The sequence below is a fragment of the Clarias gariepinus genome, chromosome 1 (genome assembly GCF_024256425.1).
Source record: "Clarias gariepinus isolate MV-2021 ecotype Netherlands chromosome 1, CGAR_prim_01v2, whole genome shotgun sequence".
In the NCBI taxonomy this organism is placed as follows: Eukaryota; Metazoa; Chordata; class Actinopteri; order Siluriformes; family Clariidae; genus Clarias; species Clarias gariepinus.
Genome location: NC_071100.1, coordinates 16,020,754 through 16,037,748, shown reverse-complemented (window position 1 = coordinate 16,037,748; position 16,995 = coordinate 16,020,754). Strand labels below are relative to the sequence as shown.

The following is a 16,995-nucleotide window of genomic DNA, read 5'->3' as shown; positions in this document are numbered from 1 at the left end:
TGTCCGCAATAGGCAGTCCATGAGGAGGAGATGCACTGCAGTACTTCAAGCAGCTGGTGGCCACACCAGATACTGACTGGTACTTATATATATATATATATATATATAAATGTGTGTGTGTGTGTGTGTGTGTCTATATATATACTCAGCAAAAAAAAAGAAACGTCCTCTGACTTTCAAGCCGTTTAGGAAAATATTTGTGAGAGAATTGAATGAAAACTCTATATATATTGAATGGATTCTGAATATATTAAATGAAACTCGATATATATTAAATGGATTCTAAATATATTAAATGAAACTCGATATATATGAAATGGATTCTGAATATATTGAATGAAACTCGATATATATAGAATGGATTCTGAATATATTGAATAAAAAGTCTGAATATATTGAATGAAACATGACATCATCGAAACACAGCGCCATCTTTAGGAAGGATGAGTGAGTCAGCGAGAAACTTGGTTGTTGCGATTCTGAGAAATGAAGAGATGGTCAACACGTTAGTGAGTGCGTGTACGGCCCAAAGTGGTGCCGTAAGCCGCACTCAATATCAGATTTCCACATTCGAATACGTTTAAACCTGCCACGAGTTGTTATTACTTTTTCCTCCCTAATGTGTCACAGCTGCGTTTGGTTTTCCCAGTTAATTTGCATTGTATTTAGGCCCAGAGTTTCGTTGTGAAGTAGGCTGTTACAGTCAGTTTCTTTGTGGCTTGCTCTAATTAATTTCGCCCTCTGTGAATGTTCTTGGATACGAGCTCGCCTTATGCCTAATTCTGTTGTTTGCACATCAACTGGACTCTTAACTGCTTCGGCTTGATTACCTTTGTTTTTGGCTTGAATACGAATCAGTGAGTGTAACCGTCTTCACTCTCGCTACCAAACATCACTTGTAACACTAGTGTAAGTACTCGGACGTGGAAAGGAGGAGGAAATGGACTTTGGGCCGTACACGCACTCACTAACGTGTTGACCATCTCTTAATTTCTCAGAATCGCAGCAACCAAGTTTCTCGCGGACTCGCTCATTCCTCCTAAGGATGGCGCTGTGTTTCGATGACGTTTCATTTAATATATTCAGACTTTTCATTCAATATATTCAGAATCCATTCAATATATTCAGAATCCATTCAATATATATAGAGTTTTCATTCAATTCTCTCATGAATATTTTCCTAAACAGGAAAATATTCATGAGAGAATTGTGTCAGAAAATCAGAAAATAATGAAATCCGTATGAATCCAAGAAAAGATACAGTCTTTCTGCCCCACTTCATTATCTAATATTGACCTGAGACAGGACACGCCCACCCGCTATTCACAGGGAAACAGTCGGGGTAATCTACATACAAGGCCATGTACCATAAACCAGCAGATCCCTAAATAATGAGTGAAGGCCAAGCTCACTCATTTACAGTACTGTGGTGTGAAAGTAACTGTGTAAATGTGTCTCTGAGAGGTTGTTTGTTTTTGTTATTAATTTTTACTTAAAACTTGTTTGCTGTTTATTGTTAAATGATCATATTGTTAAGAATAGACATATTGTTACATATAACACATTGTTAATACTATTTGTATTGGCCAATAAAGCTGATTTTATTATTTTTTATATTTACTGATTTTGTTCTATGTATTACACAGTTATTGAATAACCATCTTGTAAAATTTGAGTTTTGTTTAGTTACATAGCGACATGATGCTGGTATGCTGGTCATTCTGCTTATGCTGGTGCTGGTGGAAGAAAAAAAAACAGCATAGACCAGCATAGTTGGTGACCAACTTGACCAGCAATTATACCAGCATATTGTAGCATTTTTCACTGCTACGAAGAGACGAGTGAGCTTCCTTGCTGCCCAATGCAAATGGCTGGGAGTAATTTATTCATCACAGCACAAATCACACAGTCACTAAACACAGATTAACAGGACACACTTCTAACTCACACATACACCCTGGCCGAAGCCACTAACCCAAACATGGTTACTATTCCAAAACCCCGCCCACGCCACAATATGTTTTGTGTTTTTGGTGTTTGTTTTGTTTGCCCATGTCATTTGGATTATGGATCTGCTTACTTTGCTGACTGCTTGCATGCTGATCAGATGTTGTTTTTAGTCTAAGCAGAATCTTTACCTTCCTGTACAGGAACCACAATAGCTCAGTTTCACAACACTTTCTTAGTCCCTACTTCCTGTTTTCACATTTTTCATTTTAAAAATAACACTGTAGTTGTTTTTACACATAAATTCACATGATTTCACTTCTCTCTCTCTCTCTCTCTCTCTCTTTATTTGTCTCTCATGGGTTTTTAGAAGCGAAGTGTTGTAGTAAGTGTTGAAGCTTTAACACAGACCCTCCTCGTTCTGTCAGTCATCAGTAGGACAAGATGGGGCTCTATTCACTCTGTGTGATGCTCTGTGAGTAAATGTTCTCTGTCTTCATTACAGTGGTTTGTGGTGACTTACATTTATAATTAATAGGCTGAGAGTCCTGAGATTGTGCTGTTATTTAATTCACCTGTAGCTAATGTTTAATGCTAAGTTTAGCAGTGTGTTCTGTTTTTTTTCTGTCTGGTGTGTTTATATCAGTTGTATCATGGAGTCCTTCACTCATATATGACATAAAAGCTGATTATTTTAACTGCTGTTATACATTATGTATTAACATTTAACATTTTATACTTTATTCTCCATTTGTTAGATTTTTTATTTATTTATTGTCATATGTAAAGTGAAGAAACTTGCTTTTATAGATAGCCTGTATACTGTACAGTAGGTGGACAGGCAGTATGCAACTTTTACCGTTGCGGCGCACGTCAACTGCATTTGGGTTTGTGCATTTGCTGGCTTTTACCGCTAAGTGGCGCTATATATCTACAGACTGACTCCTCAGGCCTTAGTTCGTTCTCTCCAGGATTAATGAGTCGCAGCTCGGCTATAGTCGCATGTAGTTGCAGATAAAATCAAGTGAACCATTGTAATTAAACGAATTCATAATCACAGTATTAACATTACAGTACAAATTTATAATTACAATTATTTAAAAAATATTTTTAAGATTGAATTTAAGCAACGTAAATGTTAACACAGTGAGCCTTTAGATTTTATGTGTAATTAGAAAAGCTACACGTGTAGGGTCTTGCGTCATCTTTTCTTTTGTGTTCTTTAAATTTGTAGTAGATTTATATAAAATAAATAAATTAAACTAAACGCCCATAAAATTAAAACACTGTCAGATTAATGTGCAAAAACTATATAGTAAAACTATATAAGCTACACAGCCTTTATAAGACTCTAATTTTATTTAGGTGCGCTCACAATGACGAAAAAACTTTATGATTTTGTTAAATAAAGAAAGTAAACAGGGTGCGCTATTCTGTATTGTTTTCAGTGAACTTGAGCACGTCAGAAAATGAGCCGAGACTCTGTGTATACTCGCCTCACAGACGTGAATAATATATACTTACAGAAAGCGAAATGTCTGCTTTTATATAAACTAATGAGAAACAAATTATTAGATTATGTAATTCGTATGTAAAGTGAATTGTTGGCGCGTTCACTTGTGCGCAGACGACGAGATGACATTATCACCATCAGCACAGCCGAAACCAAAGAAATCACTAATTTATTAATTAATTATTAAAATTATCAGAGTGAGTTTCATTGCTGTTTTTCCCGAAGCATTCATAATCATTGCTCTACTTTTGCCGGTGTGCTCAGGAAATTTTTACGTGCGCTGATGCAGGATCTCTCACACACACACACACACACACATATACATACACACACACATACATACATACACAAACAGGTACGTCTGTATGAATAAATTGGTTAAATGTATGTATCTCATTGCTGTGCTGTTTGGGGAGGGACATGCTAATGACGATTTGGTCTGCTGTGTGTGTGTGTGTGTGTGTGTGTGAGAGAGAGAGTGAGTGTGTGTTTGTGTGTGTCAACTTATCAATGAATTATTAAAATGGCCATTCAGTTTCCTTGCTGTTTTCCCCGACTCATCCATAATCATTAGTCTACTTCTGCCAGTGCGGTGTTTCTTATCCCCACCCCGTTAAAACGTCGTATTCAGACGCTCGCCAGCGAGAGGTTGTGCGCGCGCGGTCCACTACAAAGCAAACATATGTTAATATATAATAAAGCAGCTCACACCGGCGTGCGTTTTGCACAGCTCCGCAAAGACATCGCTTATTTAACACGTATAGATGTGTGTTTGTCGTATTTCTGGGAAAGAGAAATCTCTTATAAATCTCTCGATTCGACGTGAAAGAGCGCACGCGCGCCATGTTCTCTTTGCTGTAGATTCATGCCACGAGTCATTTTATCATACAAACATTATTACGTTGTGCTCGGACCATAAGCGTCTGTGGATTCCAAAATTGACATTTTTACCGTTTTTTAATCACTGGAATGGAAGAAATAGAAAGTTTCCTTATCATAACACGCCTTGTATTGTTTTATATAGTTTCTCCAAATGTGTAAAGGTGAGAACAGCTGATTCACACCTGGGGAGGGTGATTTGTTTGCATTTGAATGTGTCTGCTGTGTGTGTGTGTGTGTGTGTGTGTGTGAGAGAGAGAGAGAGAGAGGTGTCGAGAGGTCTTACATACTCATGAAAAGTCGTGGATTATTCACTGAAACATACTGTAGGCTCTGCTGAAAAACGTTAGGCACATCAGTCACTTTACCCCAAATAAAAATCTAAGTGGCTCTGGATAAGAGCGTCTACCAAATGCCTAAATGTAAAAGGAGGTAAAATGAATAAACCGAGATGCGTGTTTCTTAGCCCCACCACCGTGAACACAGCGTATTCAGAGAAAAGCGCCCCTGCGAGAGGTTGTGCTCAGACCACTCAGCTCCTGCAGATTCTAAAATTGACATTGTTACCATTTTTTAATCGCTGGAATGGAAGAGATAGAAAGTTTCGTCATCATAACATGCCTTGTATTGTTTTTAATCACTCTATACACACCCCGTGATTTTTATGCTATTTTAGAGACGGGAAATACAAATGAAATATTTTTTGTTATTTTCATTTTCTATAAAATATTAACTTTCAATATTTTATAAAAAATACCAAAGAAAATTATTGCGAGAGAAGGAAATAAACAACAATGGCCCATGTTTAGCGTGTCAGAAAATGAACCGAAACTTTGTGTATACGTGAATTATTAAAATGGTCTCCTTGCTGTTTTCCCCCAATGCATTTTTTTTTTACTTTATGCCTGCAGCTGAGCGCTGATTAGATTACGAAGTTAAAGACGTGGATCACGATATGTCACGGCGTGCGCCTATGATGGGCGTGCGCCCAAATATACTATCGCTTCTCGCTCACTCCGTAGGCTCCCTAGATAGGCTGCAGGTATGTAAAGGGACGGAGCCGCCTATTCGGGCCAGCGGGCGATAATTAACAGTAAGATCTCAGGCTCCGCATTATAAAAGCAAGGCGATGTGTTTACAGAAACAACACAGCATTATTAGTGTGTCTTTTTTGAGTTATTGTAATGTTTTATTCTGAAAGTCGATTTTACCAGTTATCTCTATATTTAAAGTTTGATGTATTTTTGAATTTATTTTTTAACATAACAATAAACAGATACAAACAGAGATAGGCTATATAACAGTTCATTCTTTGTACAAATAAAATTATCAGCTAGTGAACTTAATCGTCTGTCAAAACAACATTTAACCAATGTTTGTTTTTTTGACTCATTATTATACGATAAATATCAATGTATCTGGTTCAGATTTTTCATTTTTGTTGTATAAAGTTCTCAGATGTGGAAATTACAGTCACTGTAGTATTTCTTCTATACAACATATTGTTAAGACTTTTTTATTGACTTAATTATATTTTAAACTGCGTAGAGTAAAAAATGTCACTTGCGCCACCTGGCGGTCATTTCACGAATGACTTTAAAATGCAACTGATTTATTTTGGCTGCTGCCGTTTTCCGACGGCGGTGAGCGCGACGGTAATAGGCATTCTGGTTGTCCACCTACTGTATCTCTGCAGAGGTCTGTGCCAAGCAGACAGGAAATCAAGTTTCTAAATGAGAGGTGCTTGTATTTAAAGAGCCATGGCACAGATCTATTTGTGGATGTAAGATCATTATAGCATAGCAGGTGTGAAATTAATTTAAAACAGACACAGCTTGATAGGAGAACACTTGTTTATAGTCTTTTTAACACATAGTGATTATAATAATTAACATGAAAAGTTATAAGTAATGGGGGAAAAACAACTAACTGTACTGAAGTTCAGGCCAGATAGATATATACTGTAGGTAATATATTTATCATGATAAAAGTTAGCCTACTGTACTTCACAGTTGTCCACATTAGATCACCTTGTTCTTGATTATTTTTCCATAACAGCACTGTGTTTTATATTTTAATAAATCTATCAATCATTCTTGTTTTACTTTTGCTGCCTTTAGTGATGACTGGACTCATTCATTCTACAAAAACAGAAGGTAAGTTATATTTAGTGCATTTCATTTATTGGGGTTTTCCCGATTTTTTTACTTTAATATATGCATGTAAAATTTGTTAAGTTAATAGATGATCATGACAGGGCTATAAATAGTAAAATGAACTAGAAAAAGTCACACATGCATTCTTAATTTATGACCAGAAGAAAGTAATTCATCTTAATAAGGTGTTAAAGATTGTGTAAATCAGAGATTTGGATTCCGTTTTGGATTCTTACACAAGAGCTAAATCCCACACTCAGAGTCTGGTTGGACAGATAACCAAAATATTTAAATATTTACATATTTCTCAATCAGTCAGTTTTATATATTTATTTCAAGTTTAATTCATTTTACTTGTATAGCGGTTTTAACAGTTGGCATTGTAACAAAGCAGCTTTACACAATCAAAAGAATTATTTAAGTTTAAATGGAATTTGAATATGTATGAGTCTAAATGTTCAGTTTGTCCCTGGTGAGCAAGCCGAGGGCAACAGTGGCAAGGAAAAACTCCCTGAGATGGTAGTAGGAAGAAACCTTGAAAGGAACCAGACTCAATAGGAAACCTATCCTCATTTGGGTAAAACAGAGAGCAGGAATTGATCGGCATTCATACTGTGTGTTAGTTGGCAGGCAGTTCAGCATAACAGTTGATGTTAATTGATGTTAATATAGAGTCCAGTTGGTTATTGAAAACTCAGGTAGACTTGTATGAAGTTGCAGTCCTGAACTATTGAACTGTCAAGTCCTCAGAGAAACAGCTGCCAACACCAGTCGAGGCCAGAACCGTCTTCTAGGTAGAGAGAACCATCACCAGACACGAGACACATCCCAAAGAGATACACAGGGCATCCATGTGACAAGATCTCCAACCAGAAGCGAGGCACCAGGATGGGTCAGACAGGTCCGGAGGGCATAGGGAGTCTGGATCACTGGCAGCTCAGGAATGACATGTGTATCTTGACAGAGAGAGGGAAAGAGAGAGAGGGGGAGAGAGGAAAGAGAAAGAGTGGAAAAGAGAGCAGAAGAGTAGAGATAACAGTTAGGTCTGGTCACAATCACATAATGTATAATGTGAATGTATATTTACTGTAGAGTGCAAGCAGAGACTCCGGCAAGACTTACTATGACAGCATAACTAAAAGAGAGATCAAGAAGGTAACACAGACATGAGGGCTCCCTGAGATGTAAAGCAAACCATCACCTCACCTTCAACAAACCTGAGTGATCAATAAGACTGGGGAAGACAGCATCTAAACATACCAGTTCACCATAATACTCTACGTCCATGAGTCCCCCAGATCTGCTCCTTTACCTATGGCAAATTTATTTATAAAAATGCTTGATTAAATAAATAGGTTTTTAGCCTGGACTTAAACACTGAGACTGTGTCTGAGTCTCGAACACTATTTGGAAGACTATTTCATAACTGCTTTGTAAGAAAAAGCTCAGCCCCCAGCTGTAGTTTTCATAATATGTGGTACTGATAAGCAGCCTGCATCCTTTGATCGAAGTAGGTGTGGCGAATCATAAACACTAGCAGTTCACTCAGATACTGCGGTTCGAGACCATTTAATGATTTATAATTCAAAAGTACTATTTTAAAATCAATGCGGAATTTCACAAGAAGCCAATGAAGTGAAGATAAGATAGGGGTGATGTGCTCATATCTTCTGGTTCTAGTGAGGACTGGGTCTCGCTGCTGCATTCTGGACAAGTTGAAGCTTGTTTATTCCTCTAGCTGAGCAACCAGACAGTAGGGCATTACAATAGTCCAACCTAGAGGTAATAAAAGCATGAACTAGTTTTTCTGCATCGTTTAGCGAAATTATATTTCTTATCTTGGCAATATTTCTGAGGTGAAAGAATGCTACCCTGGTAATCCTGTACCCTGTCTACATGAGCTTCAAATGAAAGTCAGAATCTATAATCACACCAAGGTCTTTTACTGTTGCACTTGATGGAACAGAAAGGCCATCTGAAGTTACAGAGTGATCTAGAATCTTACTTCTCGCTGTATGCAGTCCTATGACTAGAACATCTGTCTTATCTGGATTAAGCAGAAGGAAGTTTAATTAGCATCCTTTAGCAGAGCCAATTTCTTGTTTCCTGCACACATTGCTCAACTTTAGTAAGCTGGTTTATCTCATCAGGTTTTGCTGAGACATATAACTGTGTGTCGTCAGCATAGCAGTGAAAACTAATACCATGCTTACGGATTATGTTGCCAATAGGAAGCATGTAAAGGGAAAAAAGCAGTGGGCCTAAAACTGAACCCTGTGGAACACCAAACTCCACTAGAGATAATATATCACCATTTAAGTCTACATACTGATAACGATCAGTCAATTAGGATCTGAGCCAGGAGAGGGCTGTACCCTTAATTTCTACTACATTTTCTAATCTGTAAAGAAGAATACTATGATACTATGAATGGTGTCAAAAGCTGCACTGAGGTCGAGTAATACAAGCATGGTTACGCAACCTTGATCAGAGGCCAATAGGAGGTAATTCACTACTTTAACGAGTGCTGTCTCTGTGCTGTGACGAGGCCTAAATCCTGACTGATACAGTTTATGTAAGCTATTTCTATGTAGATATGAGCATAGCTGCTCGGCTACTATTTTTTCCAGAATCCTAGGGATAAAGGGGAGGTTTGATATTGGATAGGGGTCAAGGTCAGGTTTCTTAATAATCGGTTTAATGACTGCTAATTTAAAAGATTTTGGAACATACCCAATGCTGAGTGAGGAATTAATTATTCTCAACAGGGGTTCTGTTATTGCTGGTACTATCTGTTTAAGAAAATGTGTCGGTATAGGATCTAATATACAGGTTGATGAATTTGCAGAAGAGATGAGTGAAATTAGTTTATTCTCTTCAAGGGGAGTAAAGTATTCTAGGTTCCGATCTAACATGGCTAGTTTAACATCTACATAAATTACATTGTTTGGTTTCAAAGCTCCAATTTTATGCCTAATATTTACAATTTTATTATAAAAATTCATGAAGTCCTTACTATTGCACGATGTTGTTGTGGAGATTTCTGCAGTGGTCTTATTTCTGGTTAATTTGGCTACAGCATTAAATAAAAATCTAGGATTATTTTTGTTATTGTCTATGAGAGTGGAGAGATACATTGATCTAGCTACACTAAGAGCTTTTCTATAGTGCAGGATGCTCTCCTTCCATGCTATTTGAAATACTAACAATTTAGTTTGACGCTATTTACGTTCTAATTTCCGAGCTGTCTGTTTTAGGCCTTGTTCACACGGGCGTTAAGTTTTTGGATAAATGAACGTGCTCTGAACGTCCTAGACGTTTATGTTGCATTTTGTGGTGGCGCTTAATTGACTTCTACGCCGGCGTTGGTTTGTCTCTGTCTAACGTCAGCCTGCAGCCCAAATTGTAGTTTGTGTTTTAACCTGTGGGGGCAGTGTCGGGATCTGGATATGAAAGCCCGTTGCTACTAGGTTCACTCTCTGACTGCACAACGATGGATTAAAGGAAGTTTTTTTGTGGTATATGAAGAAATTTCCGCATAAGTTTTTCAACAATTAATTTTATTTTATTTTGCCCTTTTCCGCATTTCCCTATGTATAGCATGTAGGATCATGGGATATATCCGGTCCTCCGAAGCATAAAATGAACGTGAAGAAAACGCACTAGAAGCGGTTTTCTTGCGTTCGTTGGGTTTTGAACGCTAAGAAAAAGCTGCATGCAACGTTTTTTTAATGCCGTATAAGCGCGCAGCTGGACAAACGCACGTCACCAAAGTCCGTGTGAACACACTCATTGACTCCTACGTGTAGAAAACACTCTGTGCTTGATGCTCGCTCACCGGACGCTACGAACGCCAGAAAAATGCTTGATTTTAACGCCCATGTGAACAAGGCCTTAAAAAGCGTGTGTGATCGTTATAACAGGAAGGGGGAGTTTCTTATCTTTAATAATTTTTCTTTTAACTGGAGCTACATTATCTAAGGTATAACGGAATGTCGACTCTAAATATTCAGTTGCCTGATCGAGTTCTGTGGGGTCAGACGGTGATCTAATCAAAGTTGGTAACTCTGGGAGATTTCTGATAAAACTCTGTGTGGTAGTTGATGTGAATGTACGTTTAATACGTTCACATTAGTAGCGCGGCGCTGTGCATATGTTATTACTATGATGTAGTAATAAGACACTTTTATTTATAAAATATGTCATCACAGAAATATTAATAATGTTGTACTCTTAATATTAGTATAGTTTAAAACTACTTTGCATCTTGAACTGAGTTTCACTTCTAACAGAAAATAAACCAGAGCTCACATCAAACCTTAAAGGAGCTGCACTGACTGGAGACTCAGTGACTCTTTACTGTACACTGAAGCCGCAGTCTGATGGGTGGACGTTTAACTGGCTCAAACAGACAAAGAAATCTGAGAAAGAAGCAGACTACCGTTCCTTCACCACCAAACATGACCATTCCTACACCATCAGATCAGTTAGAGTCTCTGATGGAGGTCAGTACAGGTGCAAAGCTGAAAGAAGAAACCCAGTCCACTACACACACTACAGTGATGCACTCTGGGTAAATGTTACTGGTGAGTAAGAGACCTTTTGTCAAGTGCCTGTGTCTACAACCTTCTATCTACTAAAGAAATTCTAAATAAGTATAAATCCTACACAAACATATTCATAACAAGCACACTGTTTAAGATGTACTTTACACGTCTCAATATACTCAACATGAAATATATCCGAATACTCTATAGGGCATGATAATAGGTCACATTCGCATGTGTGCATTAAAGATCCGCATATAACTATAGCATATTAGCATATATAAGTATGTGAAAGAAATAATGTTTTGTTTTACACTGCTTTCTACAAACTCTTTTAGCTAAATTATCAAGAAACTTAAAGTAAAAAAGGTGATCAAATTGTACTCAGTCAGTGTTTTGCTAGCACAGCTCTGTATATATTATAGTCAATTTCTTTTTCCCTTGTTGAAATTCAGCATTTATATAGATCTTATGAAGAAAACACATAATAGGCAACACATTGTAATTGAGACATGAATGAATAGTGTAGAACATGTGAACAGTAACCTGATTATTTTTAGTGGTGTGTCTTTATTTAAAATTGTGATCTTCATTTATTTCATCAGTAGGAACTGTTGTCTGACAAAGTTTAATCATTTACATGTGAGCAAACTATATTTATACTTTAAAAATTTTTATAAATTCTGTATTCAATTTAAAAATCTTACAGAGAGTCCTAAACCTGTGGTTATTATAAACCCTGATACATGGGTGTTCAAAGGAGAGAGCGTGACTTTCAGATGTAACATGCAGACAGGAGGAGACACCAAGTGGACGTACAGCTGGTATAAGAATAACACACAGCTACAGAACACAGCACAGGAGTTTACAGACACAATTGATTTCAGTGGTAAATACACCTGCAGAGGAAGGCAAGGTGACTCAAAGAGCTCACAGATGAGTGATCCTGTTATGCTCTTTGTATCAGGTGAGTGTGTGAGTTTATCTTCCTACTTATGTACACTATAGTGCCAAAAGTATTTGCTTGCTTGCTGTCACATGTACAGTGGTGTGAAAAACTATTTCCCCCCTTCCTGATTTCTTATTCTTTTGCATGTTTGTCACACTTAAATGTTTCTGCTCATCAAAAACCGTTAACTATTAGTCAAAGATAACATAATTGAACACAAAATGCAGTTTTTAAATGAAGGTTTACGTTATTAAGGGAGAAAAAAAACTCCAAATCTACATGGCCCTGTGTAAAAAAGTGATTGCCCCCCTTGTTAAAAAATAACTTAACTGTGGGTTATCACACCTGAGTTCAATTTCTGTAGTCACCCCCAGGCCTGATTACTGCCACACCTGTTTCAATCAAGAAATCACTTAAATAGGAGCTACCTGACACAGAAAAGTAGACCAAAAGCACCTCAAAAGCTAGACATCATGCCAAGATCCAAAGAAAATCAGGAACAAATGAGAACAAAAGTAATTGAGATCTATCAGTCTGGTAAGGGTTATAAGGCCATTTCTAAAGCTTTGGGACTCCAGCGAACCACAGTGAGAGCCATTATCCACAAATAGCAAAAACAAGGGAACAGTGGTGAACCTTCCCAGGAGTGGCCGGCCGACCAAAATTACCCCAAGTGCGCAGAGACAACTCATCCGAGAAGCCACAAAAGACCCCAGGACAACATCTAAAGAACTGCAGGCCTCACTTGCCTCAATTAAGGTCAGTATTCACGACTCCACCATAAGAAAGAGACTGGGCAAAAACGGCCTGCATGGCAGATTTCCAAGGCACAAATCACTTTTAAGCAAAAAGAACATTAAGGCTCGTCTCAATTTTGCTAAAAAACATCTCAATGATTGCCAAGACTTTTGGAAAAATACATTGTGGACCGACGAGACAAAAGTTGAACTTTTTGGAAGGTGCGTGTCCCGTTACATCTGGCGGAAAAGTAAAACAGCATTTCAGAAAAAGAACATCATACCAACAATAAAATATGGTGGTAGTGTGATGGTCTGGGGTTGTTTTGCTGCTTCAGGACCTGGAAGGCTTGCTGTAATAGATGGAACCATGAATTCTACTGTCTACCAAAAAATCCTGAAGGAGAATGTCCGGCCATCTGTTCGTCAACTCAAACTGAAGCGATCTTGGGTGCTGCAGCATGACAATGACCCAAAACACACCAGCAAATCCACCTCTGAATGGCTGAAGAAAAACAAAATGAAGACTTTGGAGTGGCCTAGTCAAAGTCCTGACCTGAATCCTATTGAGATGTTGTGGCATGACCTTAAAAAGGCGGTTCATGCTAGAAAACCCTCAAATAAAGCTGAATTACAACAATTCTGCAAAGATGAGTGGGCCAAAATTCCTCCAGAGCGCTGTAAAAGACTCGTTGCAATTTATCGCAAACACTTGATTGCAGTTTTTGCTGCTAAGGGTGGCCTAACCAGTTATTAGGTTCAGGGGGCAATTACTTTTTCACACAGGGTCTTTTTAGTTTGGATTTTTTTTCTCCCTAAATAATAAAAACCATCATTTAAAAACTGCATTTTGTGTTATCTTTGACTAATTGTTATATGTGTTTGATGATCAGAAAAATTTTGTGTGACAAACATGCAAAAGAATAAGAAATCAGAAAGGGGGCAAATAGTTTTTCACACCACTGTATATGAACTTAAGTAAAATCCAATTCTCCAATTTTTAATCCATAGAGTTTAATATGATGTTGGCCCCCCTTTGCAGTTGTTTTCGTGCACTGTTGCGCAGTGATGATGGAACGGGAGGGGGTTGTCCCCAAACTGTTTACACACTGTTGGGAGCATTGTATAAAATGTCTAAAATGACCTGGTATACTGAAGCATTAAGATTCCTTTTACTGCAGGGGCCGAATCTAACTCCTGAAAAATAACCCCACACCAGTTCCAACATGGCTGCGCACCAGTGGACAAAGCAAAGTCCATAAAAATATGAATGAGTAAGTTTGGTGTAGAAGAACTTGACTGGCTGACAAAGAGTCCTGACCTCAACCTGATACGACACCTTTGGGATGAATTAGAGCGCAGACTGTGAGCCAGGCCTTCTTGACCAACATCAGTGGTTGACCTCACAAATGCGTGTCTCACACTCCTAATCCTTGTGGAAAGCCTTTCCAGAAGAGTTAAAGCTGTTATAGCTGAAAAAGGGGTGGGACCAACATCATATTAAACCCTATGGATTGAAAATTGGATGTTACTCAAGTTCATATGCATGCAAATATTATTATAATATTTTCTGTAGATTCTTTTCTGATTATTTACTTTTTCACTTTCCTATTTTAAAGTAACCATGTAATTTTAAATTGTAATGAATCATAACTATTTATAAGCTTTTCTGATTGATTTGACAAATTCTTCTCAACTATTCATTTTATTGTTAAAAAATTATTGACCTTTATAATAAACACATTATTTTACCCGCAAAAATCAACATGATTTAGAATTTATAAAGCATCATATGGAAAAGTTATTTCACAAGCTTATTACAGAGATCTACACTGAAAAAAATAATCCTTTGAATTTACTTGATTTTAATGTGTACATCGGTCCCACAATTATCAAAATGTGGCCAAATTACTAAATTTTTCCCTCCTAAACCAAAGTATTTCATTCATGTTAAACGTGTGTGAAAGAATCATGTTGACTTAACATAATCTTTATCATTTACTGTAATAGCAATTGATTGTGCAATTGTAATGTAATATATGTAATGTAATATAATTCTTTTGATTGTGTAAAGCTGCTTTGCGGCAATGAAAATTGCTAAAAGCGCTATTCAAACAAAATTGAATTGAATGAATGTAATTGAATTATGTCTATTATACTCCATTATCATTTAAAAGTCTAACAATTTCTTAGTGCTAACATTATTCAAATGTTTAATGTAATTTTAATTAAAAAAATCTATCAGTCTAATTAATTTTATTAGGTTCATTTAACTTATTTACTACAGCTGCGCCCAACATAATTTAACATAAATAAATAGAGTTGGTACAACAAATTTTTCATTTGTAAATTAAGTTGATCCAACTCAGGTAAATTTAAATTTCAAGCCCTGGTCAACAGAATTCTGTGAAGGAAGGAATCATAAGACAAACGTGATAAAACAGAGATTTTCATTTTATATTTAATAAAAACCCTGTTTTACACCAGCAGCAACGTACACCAAAAAAACTCTACAAATAAGTATTAATCAAAGAAAAAAAAATTATACACCAACAGAAACGTTTTGTACTTTATAACTGTACGTTATGACTTTTTTAATATGACCGTTAGATACAGTACGGTTGGTCAGGAAACTCCTGAAGTCAGATGCAGACAGGACACTTTTCAGTCACAAACTGCTGTGAAAAAATGTAGAGATAGATATTCAATTAAAATTCATGATATTTTTCATTTGCTAATTTAAGTTTTTATACTTTGTTCCAATCGCTTCACAACTCATGAGAACAGACCGAAACGAGAGATTAAGCACGCGCATATAACCATGAGTATTTTAAGTGTGATTAAAAATACAAGAAATAGCTTAAACCAAAATAACGTGACTAAACATCGCTAAACCACAGGTGACATTTTTGTTCAGTATTTCGTTTCTATTTAGAAACATGGGAATTAATTCCTGCTTACCTTTTCCACACGCCCGCCAAATGTTTGTCTCCTTAATGTTGTTCTCTTCTCGCGATGTTTGCTTTGATATTTCCGGTTTTCATAGTGATAAGATCTCTTTGGTTTATCTCAACATGATTGAATCTAATACATGTTAAGTTGTTGAATTTCATGCGAATACAACATAATTTATTCATGTTCATCTTGGAAACATGAAATTACTATGTCCAAAACACATATTACATTTTAGTACATGTAACAGGTAGCCATGTTCATTTTTTACAGTGTATACACTTGTGTAGGCAATTTTAAAATATAAAATGAATTACATCACTGTAATCTCTTACAGTAAACTCTGTACAGAAATATAAAATTATGCACAAATATTAAACTACTGTTTATTCTTTAAACGTAAAAGCAGCTCTAATACCTTTATAATTTCACATTAATAGAAAAACCCAAACCGACTGTGAGAGTGAATCCTCAGAGCTCCATCTACACTGGAGACAGAGTTACTCTGAGCTGTGATCTACAGTCTACTGGATGGACTTTTCTCTGGTATGATCATCAGCAATCAAGACATCTGACATCTGTAGATACACACAGTAACACACTCAGTGTGACAATCTCTAATGAAGGACAAACAACATACTACTGTAAAGCACACAGGAGAAACTACATGTCAGAGTTCAGTGATCCAGCCACGATCACAGTGAGAGGTACGTCATGATTTCTACTTTTTCACTACAAAATTTAAATTAAGACTACTGCACAGTAAAATCCCCAGTCATGATTTAACACATTCAGTGTTCGTGCAAGTCTATCTGAACCTATAGAAACACCATAAGGACTTAATTCAACATTGAGAAAAAAAAGTTCTTAATTAATTTAAGGCATTTAAATGATTTTTTTAAAAGAAATCTGAATAAAATCATAGCTGTGTAATTATATTCATACAAATATTAAATGAAGTTGAGATGCAATATATTTTTACAAGATGTTTATTATATTTCGCTAGCGAGACCGCAGCCTGTAGTGAAAGTACAGCCTGCTGAGAGTGTGTTCATTGGGGAAAGAGTCACTCTCACATGTGAGATACAGACTGGAGGATCCTGGCAGTACCACTGGTATAGAGATAATAAAGAACTCAGTGATGCTGCAGGAGATAAAACATACACAATCACTGATGTTAAAGAGTCTAATAAAGGTGATTATACATGTAAAGGAACAAAGTCATCAGACCCAAAATACACAGAGACCAGTGCTGCTGTTACACTGACTGTATCAGGTGAGTGGGTTTTATTTTACATATTGGCTGTATTAACAG

General features: G+C 36.8%; 1 protein-coding gene across 4 annotated transcripts in view; it reads left to right on the top strand.

Moving 5' to 3' along the window:
• The first annotated feature begins 2,300 nt into the window (after positions 1-2,300).
• LOC128522413 (carcinoembryonic antigen-related cell adhesion molecule 5-like) overlaps positions 2,301-16,995 on the top strand; it is a 29,824-nt gene continuing 15,129 nt past the window's right edge. For 2 of the 4 annotated variants that reach the window (XM_053495606.1, XM_053495607.1), the window contains exons 1-6: positions 2,301-2,422; positions 6,460-6,495; positions 10,788-11,081; positions 11,752-12,009; positions 16,121-16,387; positions 16,687-16,956. In XM_053495606.1, the coding sequence (XP_053351581.1) occupies positions 2,392-2,422; positions 6,460-6,495; positions 10,788-11,081; positions 11,752-12,009; positions 16,121-16,387; positions 16,687-16,956 (1,156 nt within the window). In that variant the 5' untranslated portion in view covers positions 2,301-2,391. The remainder of the gene's footprint in view (positions 2,423-6,459; positions 6,496-10,787; positions 11,082-11,751; positions 12,010-16,120; positions 16,388-16,686; positions 16,957-16,995) is intronic. The other 2 variants (XM_053495608.1, XM_053495609.1) reach the window with 2 other exon arrangements.